Genomic DNA, 10,526 nt, shown 5'->3' on the forward strand with positions numbered 1-10,526 from the left:
TCTAATTGCATAATTATGTTATGAAATTCTGTGTTCTTTCTTATCCACTTTCTTTAAGTATTTAACACCAACTGATATTTGAATTCTACACACCAAAATTCTACAATTCTGCCTGTCCACCTTCTTCCACCTTAATATTTTAGAATACAAACTCTTTTACTGTTCTACATCTACCTTAACCTAGGAAGCCATATTTTTTTCTGAATAGCTTGCTATTATATGCATAGAGCTTCTAGCTTGGCAGCAATGGCTTCAAATCAAAGAGAAAGGTGAGCTGAATTATGAAACTTGAAGCAATAACTTAATTAATTACTGGGAATTCATGTTTTAAATATAATTTTGTTAGTTTCATTTTCTTTGATTAAACTTTTATTATGCTAGTATATTTGAACTTCAAGGTAGGACAAACTGACCAAAGAAAGTTTGAGTGGTTTTAGTTTAATGCGTCTGAAGTAGACTTCAAGTTTGGTCATTACTGCTAATATTGAGGGTTATCCAAGGTTTCTTAGGGAATATTTTTAGTCTTCAGACTTTAGCTTAGTTTTTTATTTATTTTATTTATCCGTTTAGTTTTTATTACGATTGAAGGGGAGCGTAGGCGTAACTGGTAAAGTTGCTGTCATTTGACCAGGAGGTCACGGGTTCGAGCCGTGGAAACAGCCTTGTGCAGAAATGCAAGGTAAGACTACGTACGATATACCCTGTGGTCCGGCTCTTCCCGAAACCCGCGCATAGCGGGAGCTTAGTGTACCGGGCTACCCTTTTAGTTTTTATTATGCTTGCAGAGTTAGAGTTATAAACTTTCTTTATGATTTTGGTTAGACAAGCAAGCTGGCTTTTATCAGTTTAATTATGAGAAAACTGGATATTTTGAAGAACCTTATAAGTTACTCATAATTTATAGGAAGAATTTACTCCTTATTAACGTGAATCACCATGCATTTACTGAAGGCTATGTTGGGATATACTATTAACCATGCGGTTTAGATATAATATTATATTTTATTCTTTATGGAATATTTGTTTATTTAATTTATTCAATTTAATAAAGTACTATTTTAAATAGGTCATTTGTTACATGTGTGTCCTTTTAGTTATGTAGTAGACAATTTAGCGTATGGAGTCTTAGCTCATGCACAGAAGATCAAATTGTTGGTTCTCATAATTAATAAACTATGTTCACAATCAAAGATATTGTTAGACAAAATATCTTAATGATTGTAGCACAAGATTATCGTATAATTTGTCTTGATTATGGGAGTAGTTTTATTCCAACTTCTTGTGCTAGTATACTCAATCTATATTGAACGGATCAAGTAGAGAAAAGATGTTTTTGTACTGAATATATAAAACATTTTCTCTAATTCATTAAATGAGCTTATACTCCTGATCTTGATATAATTATTTTGATCAATGTAATATGTTTATTGTTTTGATTTATCAAAAGGTACGACTCTATTTAGAGTTAGTATATGCCTAATAGATTGGACAATAACGAATAATATTTGTGAATAATAATTAGTTGATAGAATCCATGACTCGATTTTGGGTTTGATGATACCCCTTTATGTAAGCTTATAAGTTTTCATGTGAAAACCCGGCCGGTGAATTTTGTATCCGTCACATGAAATAGTTTAAGCGGAATTATAAAGGATTTAATTAGTCAATTGAATTAAATTTTCAGTGATTTAATTTAATTAACTGGTATTTCAAATCTTAACATGGGGAGTTAAAATAAGTGTTAATGAATTTTCGAAATTCATATTGAGGAGTTCAATTGTAGTTTTTTAGTGAAATAAATTGCAATTAATTATAGTAAGAATTAATTCATGCTAATTTCGAATTAATACTATAATTAGTAGCCTCTTATTATTTATGTGGTCCCTGCTATACCTAGTAAAAACCTGGACAGACATGGGTAAAAAGTAGCTTGAGAGAAAAGTTATCCTTTTGAGTTAGAGTAGGATTCTACTTGCAGAATCCTACACGTTTTTGAGCCCCTATTGTGGCTTAATTTCGGGTCTATTAAAGGAAAACTAGTTTCACCTAATAACTTACCTTTCAGTTGTATTGTTCTTGCCCACCCAATAGAAAAATCGTCCAAGGTTTTACTAGGCAAATAGCAGAAGACTGCAGCCCTAGAGTCTTGCTGCTTGGAAGGTTTGTGCAACTACTTCAAGAGGTTAGTGCTTCTAATCTCGTTATTATTGCGTTGTCTAGTTCACATGTATTTGATACCTGGTTTGTATACTTGCTTCCGCTGCGTATGTTCTAACATGCTATTCTTTGCATTGAGATCAAGTTTGCAACCTATTACATGCATTTATTTGAATCAAATATCATATGACAACTAGCAGAATACTTTTGTTACCGAACTTCCTAAGAACTTCTCATATCGAGGTTCAGTTATATATATCCTTAAGTATATGTAATTGTCTCATTTAAAGGTTTAATTGTTTGACATAGCACACTTTTAGTTATTTAATTTGTCTTCAATACACCCCTTTTTGAAAATAGGTGACAGTGAGACTCGAACACTAGACCTCACGCTTCTCTTTCAGTTGAAATCGATAATAGATTTATGCTGTTAGATTTTCAAGTTTGAATCTAGAAATCAGATGTAAAGAGAACTGAGGGAACATTATATTATGCTTCTTTCTCCCAAGTGGATTTATAGGGGTATAGACCTAGTACATTCCTTATACGACTTTGTCCTTTTGCATTTAGTTTAATAAATTTCAACCTTCATGCTAAAAAGAATCAGCCTTTTATACACACTTAGTTTGATCAGCTTATAGGAACCTTTTGCAATTAAAGAGAGAGCAGAGAGTTAGAATTGTTATTTAGAAATGTCATCAGGATCAATTTCTTCTTTGGATTAGACCAAATGGGAGGTTCTCATTGTCAGCTTAGTATTTCCCAACGAGGAAATGACACAGTATAGCTGCCGTAAAAATAATAACCGAAAAAATATATAAATTTATATATATATATATATACACACACACACACTTCGTATGTTATATACAAAATATAAAAATGTTATATATTTTTTCGGCTACTAGATGTAAATAATTTCTGGTGCGGATTAAAAGTGATAATACTCCTTTCCCAATAAATTCTTTGCTTCCATAAGCAGGAGATATTCATTTAAATTTTTACGCTTATGGTGGAAAAGCTAGCATTGTCAACCTTTCAATCCAATAACAACAATAACATACTAAGTATGGTCTCACGAGTGAAATCTAAGAAGAATAGTGTGTACGCAGACCTTACCCCTACCTTGTGAAGATAGAGATACTGTTTCTAACAGACCTCAGCTCAAGTAAATATATCACACTAAGATTTCTCGAGATCACTCAATTTCATAAGCAGAACAATGTCGCCCCTTCAGAGACATCGATAAAATTGGAAAAATACAAAGAATATTAGCATAACTTGTGTACAAGAATGATACACACAAATCAAGAATGGTCCAAATTAAACTACGTAATTTTTTTTGTAAAAAAGAAAGTAGTAGAATAACGAGCGCTGCACTAATGAAAATACATTATCCAACATCCCAGAAATGCCAGAAGAGTGACAGCTTACTTTTGCCTTAAAAATAACAAATTTATATACGTATTAGAGGTCCTCTTTAATTATTATTTTTTTAAATATTTTAAATACTTGTTGCCTAGCTCATATAGAACATACAAACTTTTAGTAGGATGTCGACGAATAATACATCACATTTGAGTTTTATTATGTACAGAAACTGAGGCAATTAAGTATATTAAGTCCAATCATCATATATTTTCTATGATTTAGCATATACTTATAATGTAGCATTACTTCCAGAGATCAACTTGAGAACTTGAGGCAAGTTCTGAAGCCATTTCTTGACTCTTAAAATCATTTTGAAGCTGCAGATTCATTTGTTCAGAAGCAGGAGAGCTACAGCAGGCAGCAGATGTCTCCATTTTGCTGCAACCATCTTCTTGACTTAGTTGAGATGCAACAAACTTATCGAGTACTCGCCAATCGGTCACTTGATCCACTGCTTGATGATCATAGTTGTTGTTATGTGTATTATAAATTGAGTTGGACTGTACCATTTGATTCATGTTGCTTCCATAGGATTGAGGTACTTTTGGTGACTCTAATTGAGGAAGTTGGAGAAATGCATCATTAGGAGGCTGCTGCATATTATTGGTGTAAGCAAACTGAGGATTGTGGTATGCAGTTGCAGAATATGGATTTGGAAAACGACGTGGAGATTCGAAATCTGGCATGAAATTAGAAACTTGATCATCGTTATACCAACATAGTGACTCGTGCTCTCCTTCTCTCCTCATTGTTGTTGCTAATTTTTTCTTGAATACTCTACATACAGCCCAACCTTCTTCCTGCAGGTGTAATATAATGGATAAGCATAATGTTAGGATATAGAGTTTTATGTTCTACGCACTAACAATATAAGTAATTTTTACACTATTAGGGTTCAGTTGATTATAACAACCGGTAATTCTCCATATTAAACATGATACGGTAACCTAAAAATTAAATTAATAACCTACTATTATAACCTGTTAAATTATCCTAAAAGTTTAAAAATTCTTATACGGTCAATGTATATAACTTAAGCTCTAGAGATAATAATTTCCTTTTTGATAATAGTAGAATTCGTATGATTCTTGAGACATCGCCGAGCAAAATTGGGAAGGGAATGATTTTTATAAGCATCTTAACTATTTAAGTGCCTAAAAAATCTACTGACCTATTCTAGCCAAGGCAAGATCAGAACTTAACTACAATAATCTCATGTCATCAACTGAAGAAAATTAGTGGTTTTATTCGACTTCAATAAACTTAAAACTGTCCCTCTTTTTCTATAGGCAGTGGTAATTAGTCTAGGAATGTAACAAGGGGAAGAAATAAAATCTTCATAATTAAAGATTTCTTCAATTGAGATAGTTTTGAGATACGTTGCATGTGATCAAGATTTAACAAGTATGTTTGGTTTAGAATACTTGCCTGAGTAGTGCCATTCTCATTTGTTTCAAGTCTGTACTCATGCATTATCCAATCAGATTTTTGTCCATTTGGTGCTCGACCTTTATAAAATACCAAGGTTTTTCTCATTCCAATCAAAATGTGCTTACGATAAATAGCCTTATCTCTTCCAGTAGCTTTCCAAAATCCTGCTTTTGTAGCTCTATTTGTACGAGTTCCAGTTGGATACTTCTTGTCTTTATGACTAAAAAAGTACCAATCACTTTGCTCCTCAGTTCCTATCTTGCACAATTCTGATAAAATCAAATAAAAACAGTAAGTACAAGACCATTTTTGTCTAGGGTTATGTATATTAGTAACCTATGTTTCCGGACTCTCCAAAATCCTCCCGCACCAGTATCAGATCCATCAAAAAGGTACTACTTTTTAGGATCCGACATGCACCTGATGACATTTTCGGAGAGTCCAAGCAACATAATTAGTAACTACCTTGAAGATCCCATGGCTCGATTTTATAAAGGTCAATTTCCTTAATGACATCAAGGTCGATTCTTTTTGAAGCAATCTTTTTCCTGAGGTAATAATCAACTAATTCTTCATCCGTGGGGTGGAATCTGAACCCTGGAGGAACATGTGTAAACGAATTCATGTCTTTCCTCCACAAATCAAGACCTGCATTGTAGTGAACGCATCAATATTAGCTTCAACATATCTCTAAGCCAAATTAAAGTGAAGATTTTGACTTATTCTTTTCAGACTTTAATAGGAAAGCTTATAAGTGTGTATCATATATATTTTAAGCTTCAAAGAAATACAAGTGTAACGAAATTAGAGTACAGTGTCTTCAAAGGCAAAAAGACAATGGAAAATTAAAAATTGATACATACATGTCATATTTTCAATCCATAAGTGATGAAATTGAGAGCGAGTAGACAAACGAACATAACATCTAGGATTCAGATAGATTTCCTAGAAATATCAAAACTAGGGATCAAACATCAATTCATTTCGTTGTTTGAAAATTAAATAACAGTTTTCAAGCAAAAAGTCATGCTTTAAGATTAACAACATAGACATGAAAAGTCAAGAATAGAATTACGTAAATTCCACAGCTTATGGAGTAGATTGTCCATTTTAAAGTTTCAATGTGCATCCTTGTGTGATAATATTTTTTCAAAAAATTCATGGAATATACTTCATGAGTTAGTACCTTTTAAGTTTTTGTGCAGTTAATTATTTTGTTTTTACTTCTTCAATTTTAGCTAGGAGAATTGTTGATTAAATTACAATTAGACCGTTTAATGAGTAGGATTTTACAGCAAATGCTGATACATAAGGATTTTCCTAGAAGTGCTCATACATAACTGAAACAAAAGATTGCATCTTCAAGAGGGAAGGGGGAATATAGAAGTTCAAGCCTAAGTTTGAAAATTTCAAGAATGAATTTTTATATACAGTTTCAGTTTAATTTTCGAATGTTACAATAGTTCCATGCATAGTATTTTATTGTACTTCATAAAGAGAAAAGAATAAGTTATAAACAAGAGCAGCAGAAGAAGAAGGAGAATTTGAGGAACCCAAATACTGAGAGAACACATGATTGGATAAAGGGGATACTAAAATTATCTTTTTCCACATATTTTAGACCAAACTATAAAATCAAAAGAAACTAACGTATGCTTTATTATATCAAACTGGAATAATATGATAATTTAATTAAGGGTTTTTTTAGTATCATCGTCTTATCATATAGATATGCAGTCTTGCCTTAAACTAGCTAGTAACAGGTGAAAAACAAAAGATATTCAATGGTGATTAACCGTAGAAAACTTAAAGATACTCACATAATATATCTACACCGAGTTTCCTATTTAACACCGGATATCAAGCCTTAAAAATACCAAAAGTAAAAACAAATTTAACTATACTTATAAATCACCATAAATCTATGACAGTAATAATCCAAATTGAAAAAACATAAATGAAGAAAAACAAAGCAAAAAAAGTTTTCCTACGTAAAATTGTAAGAAAACACGTATGTTGATAAACACTAAAGTAAATGATATATGTCGAGGAGTTTTGTTTTGTCAACTTTTGTGGGGATAAAAGCATGAGAGCTCTAATCACTTGAAGATAGATGTGGCTAAAACTACTCAAGTTTGCTTTAGCCTGAGGCATGAACCCTGAATGAAACAAGTACAATAAGTATAATGTTTCCTCCACTCATAAAGTAAAATACTGTGTAATCAAATTTTTTTTAAAAATACCTTTACTTTGTTCAACCATAACGAACGTAAAAAACATATATTCTCAAAGAAGTGCAACAAAATAAGAGATTTATTAGCATCAAAATAGTGCTAAATATTCAAAAGCATGCACCTAAATATCCCAGCACAAATGCACATCTATCCTAAATTTTTTGTCCATTACTACTTTATTTTTATAACACTTTGTTTAGAAATTTGAAATTGCAAAAAGAAGAAGATCGAGAAAAAGGAGGGATAAATAAGATCTAGGTAGTGAATAAGTATTTGATGAAAACAAGAAGTTTTAAATATTTTGAGACACAATTACAAGACAATGAAAAAAGTGATCAAAGAAGAAGAAAATGAGAAGATAAATAGACAACCTTTATAATGATCCTCTAGAGTTGTTCTTCCCTTGATCTGATTCTTTCAACTCTTCTATTCAGAATCCAGATCAATCAAAGTAACTATAAAAGGATATGTAAAAAATGCTTGTTTCTGGCTCTCACTCTCTTTCAACTTTTGAATATAATAAAGCAATATTGGAGGGGTTTTTTATATTCTTATACTAATTCCCACCTCGGGAATTGAATAACTCTAACTCTCATAAAACCTTATGGTCCTCATAAAATGATCAGATCCCAAAGAAAAGTAAGAGCAGATGAAAAAGGGGAAGAAAAACAAACACCTTTTTATTCCTGAAGAGGAAAGAAAAAGATGAGCTAGAAACAATAGGGTTTCAAAAGAATGACTGAAAAATATGCAAACGAGAATGTAAAGGTCCTATATATGATAAATCATTTTTTTTTCTTTCTTTTCTTCTTCCTTTCTCTATATATAAAAGCAAGCAACTACTTTCTATATATTTTCTATCACCTTATCACTTGAAGAGAAAGCTAAGATCATTGCAAAAAGATTTGGGAGGCGGAAAAAATGGTGGCTGAGGCTGAAGCACACAGCTTTCTCCACCACCACCAGTTCTTGATTGAGACAAAAATATTTTTTTTGTAAAAATTGTACTTTCACTCTTTTTGTATGTTTTCTTTGATCAAAGAGCTAGATTGAGAGAGAGAGAGGGAAAGGGAGGGAGGGAGAGAGAGAGTGGAAGAGAGAGAGAGAGTGAACGTCAGGAAGCTGAGGGCATATTTGCTAAGCCTCATTAAAGGGCAGACTCCATAGACCATAAGACAACACACCCGACCAAAAAGAGGATGTATTTGTTTATCTTATTGGTTAGGTTATAAAATTGTGTTGTTGGTGACATAATCATTTAATCAAATATGCACAGTACTATTTACTCCATAATTGTAAATAGGAGTCTAAGTCGGGTTGGTTCGGATTTTTCAATTATCAAACCAAATTAATGGTATCGAATTTTTAAATCTATAAACCAAATAAAACCAATAGTCAGATTTTTCAATCTCGTTTTTTCTCAGGTTTTTCATTTTTTTTGGGGGGGTGGGGGGGGGGGGAAGGGGTTTCAGAGTTTTTTTCAGTAAAGTCTTCATAGCATAAAATATGTAACTTGTGCTCCAAATATTTCTTAAGTCCTAGTAAAATACAACTATATAATGTATTTCCCAAGAAAATAACACAATATTATGAGATATGTCATAGCATTATTCTAAAATATTCAATAACAAAGATAATAAAATTACATAAAGCAAATATTGTTAATTAATAAGACATAATAAAAATTAACATAATCTAAAAATACGATATAGGTCATGCTAAAATAAACATAGCTAATAAGTATTATTAATTACATAATTAACCGCTAAAGAAAAAAATAAACTAAGTTATACATTTTCATTATAAACCAATGTAAAACTAAAAATACATATCCGGTACTATCGCCATTCCTAGTGTTGAATTGAATTTCTTTTGTTGGCATTAGTATTGATTTGAACTTTGTTTGAGTTACTACATTTATGAGCTACTACCATTCAAGAATGTTAATTTCAAACTTGAAATAATACGTTAAAAGATAAAACTGTGAAAACGTTTAAGAAATATTTATAAATTACATTACAATAAATATTTATATGTATAAAATATTTTTAGAATTTGTATAAATGTACTATCAGATTGGTTTGGTTTCGGTTTGACTTTTTTCAGTTAAAATCAAACCAAATCAATTATCGTCGGGTTTTTAAATTGTTTCCAATACCAAACTAAATTAAACCTAATCACATCACATTTTTCCCCCAATTTGACTCGGATTATCGGTTTGATGCGGTTTATCAGTTTTCTTTGTACACACCTAATTGAAAGGGGTTGAAGAGGAAGAAGAAACACATCTTACCAGAAAAGTTACTTACTAATTTTCCCTGATTTTTCTTTGTAAAAAATATATAGAAAGAGAATAGTTTGACCACTTGGAGTCTCCACGTACTTAAGGATCGTTTGGTTCGAAGAGAAGTTATGCTGAGATTAGTTATACTGATATTATTTTTTATTAACAGTTTGGTACATTGTATTAATTCGGAAATTGTCAATTTTACTACCTTATTGTGAGATAACTTTTCTTGTAATTACTATTCCACCCTCTGGCAGAGAGTATAATTATCGCAAAACTATTTTTAATCGAGGGATAGCTTATCCCAGAATTATTAACCAATCAAGCAATAAGACAGTATTGAATTTTTATCCCGCATTATTTTTACTTATCCATCATACCAAACGACCCCTTAGGGTGTGTTTAGTACGAAGAAATAAGTGAATTGCTGACAATCAAAAAAATTTATGAAAAGGAGAAAAAACAATTCTTTTGCGTATGTTTTTCTCTGGTAATTCATTCGAAATATTTTTGAGTTTTGGAGAGTGCCGAGTGAGGCAAAATCTTAATAATCTGATAAACTAATCGATACTTAATAAAAATCTTAATATTTTGGGGTAAAGGGCAGGGTACGAGAATGAGAGTTGAACGTTATAGACAGAGGCGGATCCAGGATATTAAGAGGATGAGTGCACTTTTGTAAAGAGGTGGATCTAGAATTTATATTTGACGAGTTTAACTTTAGTTTCTTACCATGAACTCAACCAAAATTTGTTATTGAGAGAAAATTGAAGATGTGGAATTTTGCCAAGGTGGAGATTTGTTGAAATTGGCAAAATGTTTGTCCCACATCGGTGGGAAAACAAAAGTTGGGGGGATTTTCCCCCTATAAAAGAAGGCTTAATGTTTAGGATTTAAACACACCTCTCATTTGCCTTCTCATCTGTTTAAGGCATTTGTATCTTCTCTCTTTAGTATTATTTCACTTGTATTTTTGGAGTGGAATA

General features: G+C 31.7%; 1 protein-coding gene, 1 long non-coding RNA gene and 1 other non-coding gene across 5 annotated transcripts; 2 read left to right on the forward strand and 1 right to left on the reverse strand.

Moving 5' to 3' along the window:
* The first annotated feature begins 277 nt into the window (after nucleotides 1-277).
* LOC138876508 (uncharacterized) lies at nucleotides 278-4,389 on the forward strand. The gene is made up of 2 exons (XR_011401815.1): nucleotides 278-2,182; nucleotides 3,912-4,389. It is a non-coding gene; the product is annotated as an uncharacterized lncRNA (long non-coding RNA).
* On the forward strand, nucleotides 3,382-3,485 carry LOC138876595 (U6 spliceosomal RNA). Its single transcript, XR_011401940.1, has one exon. It is a non-coding gene; the product is annotated as a U6 spliceosomal RNA (small nuclear RNA).
* On the reverse strand, nucleotides 3,632-8,369 carry LOC104249840 (NAC domain-containing protein 7). Of its 3 annotated transcripts, XM_070155564.1 has the most exons (5): nucleotides 8,118-8,368; nucleotides 7,625-7,939; nucleotides 5,485-5,667; nucleotides 5,017-5,288; nucleotides 3,632-4,388 (listed from the first exon to the last, which is right to left on the reverse strand). In XM_070155564.1, exons 3-5 carry the CDS (start codon nucleotides 5,642-5,644, stop codon nucleotides 3,831-3,833), a joined length of 990 nt encoding a protein of 329 aa, XP_070011665.1. In that variant the 5' UTR covers nucleotides 5,645-5,667; nucleotides 7,625-7,939; nucleotides 8,118-8,368; the 3' UTR covers nucleotides 3,632-3,830. The 3 variants fall into 3 exon arrangements, with proteins under 3 accessions (XP_070011665.1, XP_009804644.1, XP_009804642.1); XM_009806342.2 differs by lacking the exon at nucleotides 7,625-7,939 and having other exon boundaries at nucleotides 8,118-8,369; XM_009806340.2 differs by lacking the exons at nucleotides 7,625-7,939; nucleotides 8,118-8,368 and adding an exon at nucleotides 5,883-5,963.
* Between the last annotated feature and the right edge of the window lie 2,157 nt (nucleotides 8,370-10,526).

This window comes from Nicotiana sylvestris, chromosome 8 (genome assembly GCF_000393655.2).
Source record: "Nicotiana sylvestris chromosome 8, ASM39365v2, whole genome shotgun sequence".
Lineage (NCBI taxonomy): Eukaryota > Viridiplantae > Streptophyta > Magnoliopsida > Solanales > Solanaceae > Nicotiana > Nicotiana sylvestris.

Bases quoted from the DNA above. Each gene is read 5' to 3' on its own strand.
- LOC104249840 (XM_009806340.2), bottom strand. The intron at 5,289-5,484 runs GTAGTTACTAAT...TGATTTTATCAG, and splicing joins CGAGCCATGGGATCTTCAAG to AATTGTGCAAGATAGGAACT. The intron at 4,389-5,016 runs GCAAGTATTCTA...TTACACCTGCAG, and splicing joins ATGAGAATGGCACTACTCAG to GAAGAAGGTTGGGCTGTATG.